Source organism: Brachyhypopomus gauderio, chromosome 1, assembly GCF_052324685.1.
Source record: "Brachyhypopomus gauderio isolate BG-103 chromosome 1, BGAUD_0.2, whole genome shotgun sequence".
Lineage (NCBI taxonomy): Eukaryota > Metazoa > Chordata > Actinopteri > Gymnotiformes > Hypopomidae > Brachyhypopomus > Brachyhypopomus gauderio.
The window spans coordinates 52,315,848-52,333,244 of record NC_135211.1 but is presented as its reverse complement, the minus strand read 5'-3'; the positions used below and the strand labels follow the sequence as shown (position 1 = coordinate 52,333,244).

Here is a 17,397-nt window from a genome sequence, read left to right as displayed (position 1 = left end):
GTGAGGTTTATGTGTGAGGTTCATATGTGTGGGGTTCATAAGTGTGAGGTTCATAAGTGTGGGGTTCATAAGTGTGGGGTTCATAAGTGTGGGGTTTATAAGTGTGGGGTTCATATGTGTGAGGTTGCCTGTGTGCGTCTGCAGTGCTTTGCCACCTTTTCTTGTGACAGAATAACCACAGATGGGCAATAAATGGTAACAATAACAGAACTGCTGAAATGGCCCTGTGTTAATATTTTAGCACATATTCCACTTCTAAGTTCATTGATAACCAGGAGGCATGATTAGAGCTGTGTGTGTGTGTGTGTGTGTGTGTGTGTGTGTGTGTGTGTGTGTGTGTGTGTGTGTGTGTGTGTGTGTGTGTGTGTACCTAGAGGCTAGGTCATCACAAATCATCACAACACTCCACAACATACTATGTAGTTTTTTCACAGGACAGGATGTTGTCATGACAATGAAGAAAAAGAGGTATGTCTAGTGTTACACTATGCCAGCATACCGTGAGTATCCAGAAGCGTCTCCGTCCAGGGGACACTGAGGCAGTACCCTTACTGTTTGCTCTTCTGTTCACATGACAAACGGCAATACATCAGTTTATCAACTGAACAGCATCAGTATCAATGCAGTATTAACGCAGTATTAAAGGTTTACATTGACGTGTTTCTATCTTCACTGCGGACAAGCACCAGTGATTCTATGCATTTTTCGGGACATGTTCGATATATTATAGAGTGTGTGTGTGTGTGTGTGTGTGCTATACATGCATGATAAACAAAGTGATTTTCAAACCAAATAATTACTAATTGAATATTAAAAATTGGTTCTGAAGTAAATGTTTCTCGACTCTCGAGAATTTATCCGTCTTATTTGACCGATGCAGTGTTGAAGGGACTTCGGACAATTGCAACGTTACAAAAAAAATGATATCACCAGTAAGTCTCCTTTGACTCTTCGGAAGCTCAACAGCGCCATCTAAAGTTCACAGTTAAAATGACACCCTGTATGGGATCAGTGATGGCTGGTGGTTTGTAGTGGCACCTCTCCAACGATAATGACAGATGTGTGTAATATGAATCGATATATTTTGAAAGGGATGGACCGTGAGCAGGAAAAAGGCCAAGTGAAATGATTTTCGCTTAGCAAACCGTCAAGAAGATAAAATCAGATTAAGGCCTACAGCACAGCACACCAGGTGACGATGGGGAAGCTTTTCCCTCCGAGTGAAGGAGTGAAGGAGTGAAGGAGTGAAGGAGTGAAGGCTTTCTACCTCGCACAAATACACGCAACACGGGCCCATGTTTAGTCCACGTTTAAAAACGTGCAGGGATATAAAACCTCCGCTTTAACTGAACTCGTATTTAACAAGCCCCTGTAGTAATTTAAGCAGGACTGATTAAGCATCCTTTCACTCCGATGCAGGGGTTCAAATCGCTAAAGCTTCGTAAGCAGGAGAAACATCGTCCAAACCTGCCAAGGTGGTAATGAATATCAACGCACCAGACAGATAAGGTGTGTGTGTGTGTGAGTGTGTGTGTGTGTGTGTGTGTGTGTGTGTGTGTGTGTGTGTGTGTGTGTATGTGTGTGTGAGAGAGAGAGAGAGAGAGAGAGAGAGAGAGAGCAAAGAAACAACGTGACAGCCCAAGTAATTAAGTTGATAACTTCATTTCTAAAACAGAGTTACCTACTGTAGACTATAGAGCACAGAATAAGACAGTTAAAGGGTAACACACCACCTTAACATCACCACCGCAATACAACATCGCACAGCTTACAAGGTCTTCCCACGGGGACCAGAAACAGCAAGCTAGGGTAATACAGCAGTAGAAAAGTCTTTGTTGTGCATGCTAAAACAACAGGTAAAAAGACACAATATTGAGCACATTGACAAACAGTCTCAGTACACTTTGAATATGACAGCAAAGCCGTACATGTACACATATACAATATGCTTCATATATATATTTCTCATTATATTTAAAATGTTCTCATGGCAATACTATCTGGGTCGTCTACATTCATATTTCAGTTATTGGAAGAGTTCAGAGTATTTCATGGACTATAGAAAAGACAAAAAAGTAAGATGATAGGCCGACGGCCGAAACGTCCTGGTCCAATGTTCTTCACTGACAAAAGTGTGTGTGTGTGTGTGTGTGTGTGTGTGTGTGTGTGTGTGTGTGTGTGTGTGTGTGTGTGTGTGTGTGTGTGTGTGTGTGTGTGTGTGTGTGTATATATAAGAGTCAATATTCTGCTAGCTAGTCACAAAGACAAAGTTCACGTCAGAAACACAAGCTCTGTAGAAACAACACCAGCCTTTGTTGATTTCAGCACCTTGGGGCTATTGGAATTAAATGTGCAATTAAAGGATTTTTAAAGGATTTCTTCCTCTGTGGTAGGCTACAGACACATTTAATTACTGACATCTTTCAGTAAAAACACAAACGAGAAAGCTGTTTGTATTCCGCTACTTAAACTGACTTTTAAAATGGAAGTATTTGAACTGAAATATAAAAACAACTGAAACAGAATTCTGTACAATAGTTCAAAGAAACAGAACACGAGTGCTGACTTTGTTGTGCACTTACAGTCTTCGTCCACAAGATGGCAGCATGCTTATGTCATACTAGACGATCTTACTATTCCTAGAGCAGGTAAAGAAGGGAGATCTAGTCCTTAAATAGAATTGAATATCACCAACACTCAGTTCGTTTTTTTTTTTGGTTCGTTTTTTTGTTTGTTTCTTTGTTTTTTTTTCTTTCAGAATTACAGTATCAGGACGGCGGTTGATAAATCCTCGTTCCTGACCAAAGGGCTGGTCAGGATCACACGCCAGGCGAGTGTACCATCGGTGCGCTTGTCTGTTCGCACCATGAACGTTTCTTGGCCGTTTGATGATGACATACTGCCCACATCTCTGCAACCACATTAATAACACAGTCCAGTTAGCACGGAGCATGCAGCAGTTTTGAAATCACAACAGTAATATTTATGTCCTCTCTCAATAAACCATGCTGCTCTGTGGTGATGTGAGCGTGTAGCTGATGAGACTCCACGTTACCTTGGTTACAGGTGAACATCGAACATGGCCTCACTCGCAGCCTCCGTGTCCTCCTCTGTTATGACTAGAGGACAGAGTGAGACGGTCAGAGTGTGAGACGGTCAGAGTGTGAGGCGGTCAGAGTGTGAGGCAGTCAGTGTGTGAGACGGTCAGTGTGTGAGACGGTCAGTGTGTGAGACGGTCAGAGTGTGAGACGGTCAGTGTGTGAGATGGTCAGTGTGTGAGACGGTCAGAGTGTGAGGCGGTCAGAGTGTGAGACGGTCAGTGTGTGAGACGGTCGGAGAGTGAGACAGTCAGAGAGTGAGATGGTCAGAGTGTGAGCAGGATACACACACACACACACACGCACATGTGCATACACACACACACATATACAGACACATAAAGACACACGTAGAGGCCTACACACACAAAGGATGAGGAGGCAATTAAACCTGAAGTTTTGACAGTTCCTGCAGGTCTGTGTGTGTGTGTGTGTGTATGTGTGTGTGTGTGTGTGTGTGTGTGTGTGTGTGTGTGTGTGTGTGTGTGTGTGTATATGTGTGTGTGTGTGTGTGTATATGTATGTGTGTGTGCGTACCCGTGCTCTGCAGGTTGGATGGTGTGTTGGACGGTAGTGGGAAGCTGTAGGATCGTGCCTGTCGGAGGGGCGGAGTCTCGTGACTGATGCTCTTCGTCCTCTTGCGACACTCGACCACCAGACGTGAGCGACACGCCTTATGACAGTTCACACCACACACTGCAGTGACAACAGACAGGTGAACAAGGGAGCGAGGGATGAGAGAACAGAGTTAAACGGAGAGATTGGGGCAGAAAAGGAGAAGGGAGAGGTAGAGCATGACTAGAAGAGATAGAGCAATTAAACATGGGGACCACAGTCTGTACTAACAGTATCAACACACTGTCCACACACCCACAGTACTAACACACTGTCCATGAACACACCCACCCACAGTAATAATATTGGCAACTCCTGTGGTGAAATGTCAGCATTATTCTCACACACACACACACACACACACACACACACACACACACACACACACACACACATGCTAAAACTGCTCCATAATATCTATTATGGGCTGAGAGATGCCTGTTTAGACAAGCCTGTCTCACACTACTTTAGCACTAATGGGGAAGTAAGACTTGCTTATTCTATACACAACACATCTACCCACAGGTCCCACACACACGTGACAGCTAGAAACAAAAAGTTAGAAGAGAGTGAGAAGAAAGACAATGAACAGACTCCTTAATGAACAGACTCCTTAATGAACAGACTCCTTAATGAACTGACTCCTTAATGAACCGACTCCTTAATGAACAGACTCCTTAATGAACAGACTCCTTAATGAACAGACTTGGTAGATTTATGAAAGCTTTATGAATGACACGAATGGTTCTTTTCACATGGGTGTTGGAACATAGTTTCACTCTCAGCCAGAACTATGACATGGTTCCTCACCTTTACACTTGTATCCTTGCTTATAGATGCCCCATATCTAGAACAAAACACATAGGAAAACCAGTTTTGAAATCTCCATTGCAAAAATTAAGTGAAAGAAAGTGTTAATAAAAAGGAAGACAGAAAAGGGAAGATGGATGGAGAAATGGAGAGATGGAGAGGTAGAACAGTGCTGGGAGATGAAGGAGGAGGGAAAGAGGAGGTCAGGATCAAAAGCAAGAAGCAATCTCAGCAGAACAATAGATGAAAAGACCAGAACGCACACACACACACACACACACACACACACACACACACACACACACACACACACACACACACAGTCCTGCACTAGGGGCTGTAACCCCAACCTGCCTCCAGCAGATCCCAGGAACAACATTTGAAATCTCCGTCCAGAAGACTGCAGTCCTGGTACAATTAAAATACACAGGATATACTGCACAGGACCCTCAAGAGGACATGAGCTTGAGTGTGTGTGTGTGTGTGTGTGTGTGTGTGTGTGTGTGTGTGTGTGTGTGTGTGTGTGTGTGTGTGTGTGTGTGTGTGTGTGTGTGTGTGTGTGTGTGATAAATAGAGTTTTACAATCAATTAGCACTGGGAGTTAGTGTAGTTCTTAAAGTACAGGAATGATCTCACACACACACACACACACACACACACACACACACACAAACACACACACACACACACACACACACACACACACACACACACACACACTGTCAGGCAAGGTTTAGGATAGACACCAGAAAGTGTGGGAGGGTGGGTTTCAAATCTGGGCACACAGTGTTCAAAACATCTTACTGGGCATGGTGCCATAATATAAGAGAGAGGGAGAGAGAAAAAGAGAGGGAGAGAGAGAGGGAGGGAGGGAGAGAGAGAGAGAGAGAGAGAGAGAGAGAGAGAGATAGAGAGGGAGTGGGAGATAGGGAGTGAAAGAGGGAAAGAGAAAAAGTCATTTTGAAAAGTGTTTGTCAACTTTAAACTTTGTTATTTTAAGAATTTATATAATGCTGTTTACAGCATTACCCAAAACTGACTCTCTGATGCACCCTAGTGGAATAATGAGTAACTGCACCAGGACACCTGCTGGGCTCTCACTCCTGCAACCACATCATTGGTCTGGAACAAGCAGACGAGGTGGGGACCCTGCCATGTAATCCAGCACCATCACAGTACAGCCTTACACCACCAGCCATTCCTCCACCCAGCCAGTGCTCCACCCGTTTCTCCACAGGTGTAGCAGTAATACTCACAAACCCAGTGCAGTGATCACAGAAGGTGGGCCTCATGTAGGTGGTCTCCAGAAACGTGTGTAAGAATCCCATCTTACAGTTCAGCAGAGAGCTGGCATTCATGAAGTAGTCGATCATCTCTTCCCTGCTGATCCTCCCGTCCCTTAAGACACACACACACACACACACACACACACACACACACACACACACACACACACACACACACACACACACACACACACACACACACACACACACACACACGTCACGTCTTACAGCTGGCACCAACTGGGATACAGGACCGAGTGCAAATAAGGAAAAGTTAAATACAAAAATCTACAGTGTGGTACTGAGTGTAAAGAATGTGGTATTGAGTGTAAAGAAGGCGGCACTGAGTGTAAAGAAGGTGGTAATGAGTGTAAAGAAGGTGGCAATGAGTGTAAAGAAGGTGGTAATGAGTGTAAAGAAGGTGGCACTGAGTGTAAAGAAGGTGGCACTGAGTGTAAAGAAGGTGGCATTGAGTGTAAAGAAGGTAGCATTGAGTGTAAAGAAGGTGGCGTTGAGTGTAAAGAAGGCAGAACTGAGTGAAAAGGAGGAAGTACTGATTGTAAAACTCAGGACTTTAACACAGCATCAGCTATACCACACTCACTGGTTTGTGTCCAACTCTCCAAACTTGCTAAGATAGGGGAAGTTATTCCTGATGATCTCAAATTCTTCACGGGAAATATGACCATCTCCATCGGTGTCAAAGTTCTTAAACACTGACTGTAGGCACAGAAACATTTGATACATTAGACTCCTCATGTAAACAGCTGAAGGTAGACAATTATTCTTTTCAGTGTGATTTCACGACTCTTGACAAACATCAAAAGAAATAGCAATAACTTGGGCAAAATGTCTATGTAGTGTTACATTAGTGAGTGTTCCCAAATTAACCCGCCCCCAAGTCCAACCCCGCCCCCAGTCCAACCCCGCCCTGCAGTCCAACCCCGCCCTCCAGTCCAACCCCGCCCCATTGTCAACCCCACCCCATAAGAAAGATCTTCTCGTACATCAACCATCTTCTCGATGTGTTTGGTGATGATGGCTGGATCAGCTTTAGGTTTCACAGATGCCGCCCACTCATCAATCATTGACGGTCGTTTAGCAGATAGGCTGGGGGAGGGGCTTGAATTCTGATCAGCCAATCACAAATAAGAAAAGCACATTAGAACATTAATGGTGGTTGGACACCCAGGAGCAGCACGTGATTGGTCAGTGATGAGGAGCTCACTGATGGTTTTGAGCTTCTCGGCTCCCTCTGTAGAGAGAGCTGGTAGATCTCGTCTTCTGTGTGATACTGGTCCAGTGAAACCTACCCAGCACACACACACACACACACACACACACACACACACAAAATATGAATGTAAGTGTAATTCCAGGCCTTTCCAAGCTTGTGTGCTTTTAATCCTGTTTACATGTGCCTTTAACCCAGTTTACATGCGCCTTTATCCCAGTTTACATGCGCCTTTATTCCAGTTTACATGCGCCTTTAACCCAGTTTACATGGGCCTTTAACCCAGTTTACATGCGCCTTTATCCCAGTTTACATGCGCCTTTATTCCAGTTTACATGTGCCTTTAACCCAGTTTACATGGGCCTTTAACCCAGTTTACATGCCCGTTTATTCCAGTTTACATGCACCTTTAACCCAGTTTACATGCACCTTTAACCCAGTTTACATGGGCCTTTAACCCAGTTTACATGCGCCTTTATCCCAGTTTACATGCGCCTTTATCCCAGTTTACATATACCTTTTTTTACATTTACATTTATGGCATTTGGCAGATGCCCTTATCCAGAGCGACTTGCATTTTTATCTCATTTTTATACAAGTGAGCAATTGAGGGTTAAGGGCCTTGCTCAGGGGCACCTCAGTCATGGCCTCAGGTCTGGGAATTGAACCCACGACCCTCTGGTCACAAGACCAGTACCTTTAACCCTATTTACATGTGCCTTTAATCTAGATTACATGTGCTTTTAATCCTGTTTACATGAGCCTTTAACCCAGTTTATATGTCTTTAACCCCATCTGCATGTGCCTTTAATCCAGTTTATATGTGCTTTTCATCTGGATTACATGTGCTTTTCATCTGGATTACATGTGCTTTTAATCCTGTTTACATGTGCCTTTATTCTGGATTACATGTGATTTTAATCCTGTTTACATGTGCCTTTAATCTGGATTACATGTGCTTTTAATCCTGTTTACATGTGCTTTTAATCCTGTTTACATGTGCTTTTAATCTGGATTACATGTGCTTTTAATCCTGTTTACATGTGCTTTTAATCCTGTTTACATGTGCCTTTAATCTGGATTACATGTGCTTTTAATCCTGTTTACATGTGCTTTTAATCCTGTTTACATGTGCTTTTAATCCAGTTTATATGTGCCTTTAATCTGGATTACATGTGCTTTTAATCCTGTTTACATGTGCCTTTAACCCAGTTTATATGTGCCTTTAATTTGGATTACATGTGCTTTTAATCCTGTTTACATATGCCTTTAATCTGGATTACATGTGCTTTTAATCCTGTTTACATGTGCCTCTAACCCAGTTTATATGTGCCTTTAATATGGATTACATGTGCTTTTAATCCTGTTTACATGTGCCTTTAATCTGGATTACATGTGCTTTTAATCCTGTTTACAGGTGCCTTTAACCCAGTTTATATGTGCCTTTAATCTGGATTACATGTGCTTTTAATACTGTTTATATGTGCTTTTAATCCTGTTTACATGTGCCTTTAATCCTGTTTACATGTGCCTTTAATCTGGATTACATGTGCCTTTAATCCTGTTTACATGTGCTTTTAATCTGGTGCAGCTGAGGCTAGAGGAATGTCCTTCACACAAGGGCTGTTCTTTACACATGGTGACATCCTCTTAACAGCCTTTAGTGTGTGTGTGTGTGTGTGTGTGTGTGTGTGGTCACAGATAAAAGGCCTCCGCAAGGTTTTTGTTAGGACAGAAAGAACAGAGGCACCAATGTTCCTGTGCTTATTACATTTATATCCTGTGTGTTCAGTCAAATTCATGAACGTTGCCATGATGGGTGGCACTTATCAGTCTTCCTGTGTGTGTGTGTGTGTGTGTGTGTGTGTGTGTGTGTGTGTGTGTGTGTGTGTGTGTGTGTGTGTGTGTTCACAAGCAGCATCTCTTAAAAATAAAGCGAGGAGCAGGAACTCTTGTGTGGACAGACGTCAGCTCATCAGAGGACATCAGGACGCCCTCTGTGGTTTTGTGTGTTTCACCTCACATTGACCTTACACCCTCAACTGTGTGTGTGTGTGTGTGTGTGTGTGTGTGTGTGTTCACAGCTTGTTTTTAAGACATTTTCACATTTTTAAGCTTTTCTAAATGCAGTATATATTTAGAATCATTACTCTCTGACATCCCCAGTAGACACAGTTAATATCTCCCATGAGCACCTGGGGCAGAAGGACCTCTGGGCAAGAGCTTCCTAAGAGAAACCAGATCTTCTCCTCTGTACACACACATACAAACACACATGTACACACACGCACATACATATTTACACCCACACACACACACACACACACACACACACACACACACACACACACACACACACAAATGTACAAACATTTACACACACACGTAAATACACATAGACACACACACACACACACACACACGTGTATACACACATGTGCATAAACATGTACACACACACACATTATGTATACACCCACATATGTATACACATATGCACACACAGGGTCTCACACACACATTCTCCACCTTACGTACACACTTATGCGCACACACGCACGGACATGTCTGTGTGCACAGACGTACACACACACACACACACACACAAACATGCGCATGCACATACCCCCTACAGGGCTGGCACCCAGCAGGCCTCACCGTCAGCAGGTTGAGGAGGTCCGTGTTGGCGTCTATTTTGGGCGGGTTGCTCTGGACCAGTGCCAGCTCTTGCAGGATGGCGTAGAGCTGCTGAGTCTTGGCCAAGTTGACCCGGGTTTTCTCCGGGTCGCTCCAGTCAGGAAGGGCCACGTGCACAGCGATGAGATCTTTCAGGTGCACGCCCAGGATTGGGAAACGGAACCCCACACACTCACAAAACCGGCGGCGGTACCGACTGTAATTCCCACAGGACGTGACCAGCTCGACCAGATCGTTAAAGGTCTGAGACACGGGGGAAGAGATGGAGAGAGACATGAAGTGGAGAAGGGACAAAGAAGTGGTGTAGATGATGGTGGAGGTGTGGTGGTGTTGGAGGTTGTGTGGTGTAGATGATGGTGGAGGTGTGGTGGTGTTGGAGGTTGTGTGTTGTAGATGATGGTGGAGGTGGGGTGGTGTTGGAGGTTGTGTGGTGTAGATGATGGTGGAGGTGGGGTGGTGTTGGAGGTTGTGTGGTGTAGATGATGGTGGAGGTGTGGTGGTGTTGGAGGTTGTGTGGTGTAGATGATGGTGGAGGTGTGGTGGTGTTGGCGGTTGTGTGGTGTAGATGATGGTGGAGGTGTGGTGGTGTTGGAGGTTGTGTGGTGTAGATGATGGTGAAGGTGTGGTGGTGATGGAGGTTGTGTGTTGTAGATGATGGTGGAGGTGTGGTGGTGATGGAGGTTGTGTGGTAGAGATGATGGTGAAGGTGTGGTGGTGTTGGAGGTTGTGTGGTGTAGATGATGGTGGAGGTGTGGTGGTGATGGAGGTTGTGTGGTGTAGATGATGGTGGAGGTGTGGTGGTGATGGAGGTTGTGTGGTGTAGATGATGGTGGAGGTGTGGTGGTGTTGGAGGTTGTGTGGTGTAGATGATGGTGAAGGTGTGGTGGTGATGGAGGTTGTGTGGTGTAGATGATGGTGGAGGTGTGGTGGTGTTGGAGGTTGTGTGGTGTAGATGATGGTGGAGGTGTGGTGGTGTTGGAGGTTGTGTGGTGTAGATGATGGTGAAGGTGTGGTGGTGATGGAGGTTGTGTGGTGTAGATGATGGTGGAGGTGTGGTGGTGTTGGAGGTTGTGTGGTAGAGATGGTGGTGGAGGTGTGGTGGTGATGGAGGTTGTGTGGTGTAGATGATGGTGGAGGTGTGGTGGTGTTGGAGGTTGTGTGGTGTAGATGATGGTGAAGGTGTGGTGGTGATGGAGGTTGTGTGGTGTAGATGATGGTGGTGTATGTAGTTAAGATGGTGGTGCTGTGTTGAAGGTTGTTTAATGGTGGTTGTGGAGTGGAGGAGAGGGTGGAGGAGGAGGTGAGTTTGGTCAGCACCTTGTGGGTGTCGTTGCTGACGTGGGCTTGTGTGTCTTTGAGACGAGAGATGGAGCTGTTGCTAAGACCTCCAACCACAGCCATCAGGGTGTTGAAGTTCTGTAGATGTAGAAGTTTCTACAGAGAGAAAGAGGAGGGAAGGAGAGAGAGAGATGATAGGAGGGAAGGAAGGGGAGAGAGAGATGATAGGAGGGAAGGAGAGAGAGAGATGATAGGAGGGAAGGAGAGAGAGAGATGATAGGACGGAAGGAGAGAGAGAGACCAAAAGAAGAAGACAAAAAGACAGAATGTTTCTAGAAATGTTTTCCAAAAAAAATAAAATAAAATATATTAATGATAAAAATGCTAAGAATAAATATGGATAATAATAATAGTAATGATAATAGTTAATATTATAATAGTAATTATTATTATTGATTATTATTATTATTATTCTTATTAATGTCATCATCATAAATGAATCAAAAGCTCCTCCATGTCATTTACATGAACAAAACTACACACAATTTGTGTTGAGTACATAGGTCAAAAAAATTATCCTAACCCTAAACCTCTATATGCAATTCCACTAAAAATTGAAACATCCTCACCAGGGGCCTCATTTATAAAGCGTGCGTACGCACAAAAACGGGTCTGAAATGTGCGCACGCAACATCTTGCGCAAAAACTGTGATTTATAAAAAAGTACGTGGCGTAAAAACGTGCGTAGTTTTAAGCAAACTCTAGAGCTGCCATAAACCTGTAAAACATTGCGGAGAGAGAGAGATAGAGAGAGTGGGGAAATAGTGACATCATCTGGTTAAATAGAGAATTACACGTAAATGCGCAAACCATCCTCACGCATCAGTTAATCCCGAATAGATCAAGATTAAGAACAGAAGGATGCTACAATGACGTGCACACTCTGACACGCTCTGTTGTAGAACGCACCATCGGGCTGCTAAAAGGCCGATTGCGCTGTTTAGATGCATCAGGTGGCAGACTGCTTACAACCCAGAAAAAGACTGCCGGATAGTGAGAGCATGTGCCGTGCTACACAACATGGCACAGCAGAATGGTCTCCCCCTGATAATGACCGACCAACAAGCAAATGACCCTGAACCAGACCCACATGTTTACCCACCTGACGCACGTAATATTCAAGCAGTCAGACTGCGCGAGGACGTGATGCGTCGATTGTAAATAATTGGAGAGAAACGCAAAGGTATTTTTTAACAAGTTCTTTTAATGTACTTGACATTTCAGACAGTATCCCCTTAATCTCTTTAAGCTCATTTGTTAAATTGTCAATTGCTGTAATTGTGTTTATAAAACAGCCTCAGTCAGAACACGACCTCCGCTTAAAGCACGTGGTGCACCGCTGGAGGCATCCGGGGCACCGGAGACACCGGGTTGGGAGTCTTCAGCTGAATGACTGCTGTCCACTCCCACAGTGGATAATTTGGATTATTATGGATAATTTGTTTTTACCTGGTTCACCAGTGATGGGTTCATCAGCCAAGTCTGTATCGCCCTCCTTTTCAGTCACCACGCCACTTAACAGGGGTTCCCCAATTAAACATGCAATCCTCTCATGAAAAGGAGCCCAATTTCCTGGTTTTGAGCGCACGTACATTTTCACTCCAGATTCCACGCAAAGTTTTATAAATGAGGCCCAGGGGCCTCATGTACAAAGACTTGTGTGGATTTCTTACTAAAAATTGGCGTACGTACAAATCCAGAAAATGGCGTACGCATAAAAAAATCCAGATGTATCAAACTGTGCGTACACCGGAATCCACGCACATTTCTTTTGTACATCCCAATCAACGTGGAATTGAGTGCACATGCTGACACGCCCCCTATAAATATGCAAATTCATTTAAATTTGCCTTGCACCGGTGAAATTTGCTCTCTGATCTATCACAAACCATGTGTAAACGGAGAAAAAGAGGAATTTCACCGAATGTGAAAGTAGAGACGCTCCTGAATGAGGTAGAGGTGCGGAAAAAATGTTTGGCACGTTGTGGCATTACGGCAAAGCGCAAAAGGTCTGAGTGGGACAGCGTGTGTGAAGCTTTAAATGTTGTGGGGTCAGAACAACGCACACTGGCAGAATAATATAATGCACCTAAAAAATATCAGTGATGTGCTCACTAGCATCAGCGACTCAATAAAAGAATTGGTTAAAATTTGCACTGCGCATTAATTTGTGCTGTCTCTGGGTTCGCTGGGTGCTCCACCACCTCCAACAATGGCACGGCATACCTGTGCGCAACATTGTGCAGGACCCCACATGCCCTCACAATACGACACACCTTCTCTGGCCGATACACGAGCATCCCCCGGTCCTGTCCAGCCAGCGCCACCGGCTTTTCAGCTGCCCAATCGCCCTCTCCACGACTGACCGGGTGCGAGAATGGAGAGAATTGTATCTCCGCTCCCGGTCAGTCTGTGGATTACGAAGGGTCATCAGCCACGTCTTGAGCACGTAGCTGCTGTTTCCTAAGTAATTTAACAATTACCCATGTTTAAAATGAATTATTCTAAGCTGGAAATGTCAAATGCTTTTATTTAAATGCTTACATTTTATTGCTTACCAAGAAGCCACCCGTCACGCACTCTGCTAGCTTGTAATCTTATCCCAACCATGCAGTTTGTAAGGATGTACTAATCATTGGGTTGATCCAGGCCAACGTGCCACTACATTAGTAAGGCACATTTTTGCATCACAGATTATTTGCACGTTTTTGGAATTAAAGTGCTTTCTATTCACATAAGCAAATTCCTCCTCAGATGATGCCTTCATAGAAATGTGTGTGCAATCGCTCCGATTACATTAGGGAAACCGGCTATCGCGCAAGTTGCGCTTTAATGTTTGCCTGGTCAACCGCTTCATATGGGAACTTTATATAGCTAGCTGACATTCAGATGATCCCATCCAAAACAGCTGGCCTGGCCCGGCTCAAAGATGACTGGGATATCCCCGACCGGGCTGCTAGTTCTCTTTGAAACGAGCCAGTTGCCAGGAAGCCGAGCGTTGTCGCTGGTAATGCGCTACTCCTCGCGTTTCTCTCTCCAAAACTGGACCCAACTCAACACAAGAGGACAGTTCTTGGAAATCTGAAACGGCTTATAAGCCAGTCATCATCATGGGCTAAAGAATCATAATGGTCACGGAAAACTCACCAGATCTACATCTTCACCTCATCTACAGCTACACCATGTCTACTTCCTCACAAGGTCTACAGTTAACCCAGGTCTACATCCTCACCAGATTTACATCTTCAGCAGGTCTACAGTTACACCAGGTCTACATCCTCGCCAGGTCTACAGTTACAACAGGTCTACATCCTCACCAGGTCTATATCCTCACCAAATCTACATCTTCACCTGATCAACAGCTACACCAGGTTTACATCCTCGCAAGGTCTACAGTTACACCAGGTCTACAGCTGCACCAGGTATACATCCTCACCAGGTCTATATCCTCACCAGGTCTACATCTTCACCAGGTCTACATCTTCACCAGGTCTACAGTTACATCAGGTCTACATCTTCACCAGGTCTACATCCTCACCAGGTCTACAGCTACACCAGGCCTACATCCACACCAGGTCTACATCTTCACCAGGTCTACAGCTACACTAGGTCTACATCCTCACCAGGTCTACAGTTACACCAGGTCTACAGCTACACCAGGTCTACATCCTCACCAGGTTTACAGCTACACCAGGTCTACATCTTCACCAGGTTTACAGCTACACCAGGTCTACATCCTCACCAGGTTTACAGCTACACAGCTAATGTAATAAAGAGCATGATATGGAACCATAGACATTGTAGTGTGATCACACAATACATATCATCATATCGCAGTGCTCAAAGATCAGATGTATAATCATTGGATGTATGTTTTTAATCAAACAATGAAGTAACTAATTTTCTGATCTTTAAATGCAATCTTTAGTCATTATGATGTTGTGTTAGTGATCCAGCAATAGAACCTTCGCTCCCTGAAAATAGAACAAAGAGAGCCTCCCTGGATTCTAATGACACGTGGTGTTAGTGCCAAAGGGCCACAGCTGAAACCAGGTTTGGGTTTGGAGAAAAACAATGATTCAGAGAGACAATGAGTCAACGAGTCAATGAGTCATATAAAAATAATGCAGAATGAACAGGTTGAATAGATGAGGTTCAAGAGGTGAGTATGAGTGTAATGACAGAGGTGATTGTGGGGGGGGGGGGTGATTAAGGGGGGTATAAGTGATGAGAGGGTGATAAAGGAGAGGTTTTAGTGAAGAGAGGGTGATAAACGAAGCCCAGCTGAATGCTAAACACTGAACACTCAACACTGAAGCTCAGTTGAACACTCAACACTGAAGCTCAGCTGATCACTCAACAATGAAGCCAAGCTAAACACTCTACACTGAACACTCAGCTCTAAGGCCCATCTGAACACGCAACTCTGAGCACTCAACACTGAACACTCAACACTAAAGCCCAGCTGAAAACTCAACACTCAACAATGAAGCCCAGCTGAAAACTCAACACCGAACACTCAACACTGAAGCCCAGTGGAACACTCAACACTAAAGCCCAGCTGTACACTGTGTCTAAAGCCTAGCTGGGAGAAGTCTGAGACAGGTGTTCAGTCTTGATTTGAAAATCACTTCTGAGGTTCAGGGAGACTTGCTCGTATCTAAGAGCTGTATCAAAGCCTCTCCATTCTGAGTGCTGACCATACGCACCATCATCTGCTGAGATCCTACTGATCTCTCAGACATGCTCAGATTATAGACACTAGAACTACCAAACCCTCGTCTTTTGACAGACTCCCTACTAGACTCCCAACTTATGTCAAATTACAGGATCTTTTGCTCTCTTGGCAGGTGTGATAAGCCCTTCTTACCTCCAGTGTTATGTAAATGAGGCGTGTGTCAGCTGTTGCTGTTGACACACCTTTCAGTACACACCTTTGGCTGCCTCATGAGACTGCAACCTCTTCTCAGGATATGTTTGAGATTTGATTTGTGAAAGGTTGAAATAATGTGAAATTGACACAAACATAATATTTGAATTATAGTGGCTTATAAGTGGCATTTTCATCAGTCAAAATAGCTCTGATTTGTTTTACCTTATTTGAAATAGTTTTTGTCTTTTGTAAAACTGCCACTATATGTGCCACCAGCCCCGTCGACAGGGGGGGACAACCGGGTCTGTTGTCCCGGGCCCTAGGGCCAGGGGGGGCCATCAAAGAGCCCAGCAATTTATTTTTTATTTAAAGTCTATAATTTTTAAATAATCTTGAAATCTTTCATTAATATAAAATTATGTACTCATAATAAGCTCAATGGCTCAAATATATATGTTTTTTACCTATCATATTTTCCATTAAGTGCATACACCCCCGCCTCCCACTGGAAAATGGTTTGATCCAGCACCGACTGTAGCCGGCTGGTACTGGCCCAACAGCGGGAAATACAGTGGTGGATAGTTAAAGTAAATACAGAAATCTGGAGCGCAGAAAAGAAAGGAAAAACATTTACCTGACGAATTTTAAAGTTGCATTGTGTTCCAGGTTTGAAAAGTGCTGGAATTTAGGCTAAAGTACTTGAAAATGCTTGAAATTGTAACTACTTCGTTTCACAACAAATAGCTGTCTGACTGAACAGTTCTCGTGAAGTTAAGATCGGGCGTTTTGAAAATAAACAACCATTAAATAATGTGATAAAAAGCGAATTATTTCGAATCATTTCGAGTATATGTATAAATATTTAACTTAATTAAGTTTAACGTTCTGGAAAATATTGAAATGGACCTTTAAAGTGACGTACACGTGCTTGAATTCCACCTTGTAAAGGTGTATGAACCCTACAAACATGACTTTGTTCTTGGCGCTGAAGCGCGGCTCGCGCGAAGTTACAAAATTCGAGAGGTGCACGACCTCGCGAACCGACAGCGCACGAGGCCCTCACGTACGGGCGGAGCCACTGCGATTACGTCATTTTCGCGCGAACCCTCAAGTATAAACCAGTCAGCTGTCAGAAACAGCTTTGATGTGTGGCTATATTATATACTATATGACCTAACAGAAGGATTGTCTGCTACAGAGGAAATTCAAATGACGTGTGCGGGGGGGGGGGGGGGGGGGGGGGTACATGAAACTTTCTTGTCCCGGGCCCCAGCAAGACTGTCAATGGGCCTGTGTGCCACTATATCCCATATGTGCCACTATATCCCATATGTGCCACTATATCCCATACGTGCCACTATATCCCATATGTGCCACTATATCCCATACGTGCCACTATATCCCATATGTGCCACTATATCCCATATGTGCCACTATATCCCATAT

General features: G+C 44.2%; 1 protein-coding gene across 3 annotated transcripts in view; it reads right to left on the bottom strand.

Annotated features, from left to right (window-relative positions):
* Nucleotides 1–1,646: 1,646 nt before the first annotated feature.
* Nucleotides 1,647–17,397, bottom strand: part of LOC143525261 (RAS guanyl-releasing protein 2-like) — a 45,567-nt gene continuing 29,816 nt past the window's right edge. For 2 of the 3 annotated variants that reach the window (XM_077018978.1, XM_077018968.1), the window contains 10 exons: nucleotides 11,058–11,174; nucleotides 9,702–9,983; nucleotides 7,038–7,118; nucleotides 6,817–6,939; nucleotides 6,414–6,529; nucleotides 5,780–5,921; nucleotides 4,524–4,560; nucleotides 3,636–3,794; nucleotides 3,056–3,119; nucleotides 1,647–2,911 (listed from right to left, as the gene is read on the bottom strand). In XM_077018978.1, the coding sequence (XP_076875093.1) occupies nucleotides 3,061–3,119; nucleotides 3,636–3,794; nucleotides 4,524–4,560; nucleotides 5,780–5,921; nucleotides 6,414–6,529; nucleotides 6,817–6,939; nucleotides 7,038–7,118; nucleotides 9,702–9,983; nucleotides 11,058–11,174 (1,116 nt within the window). In that variant the 3' untranslated portion in view covers nucleotides 1,647–2,911; nucleotides 3,056–3,060. Of the gene's footprint in view, nucleotides 2,912–3,055; nucleotides 3,120–3,635; nucleotides 3,795–4,523; nucleotides 4,561–5,552; nucleotides 5,922–6,413; nucleotides 6,530–6,816; nucleotides 6,940–7,037; nucleotides 7,119–9,701; nucleotides 9,984–11,057; nucleotides 11,175–17,397 lie in introns of those variants that run through there. The other variant, XR_013133604.1, reaches the window with a different exon arrangement.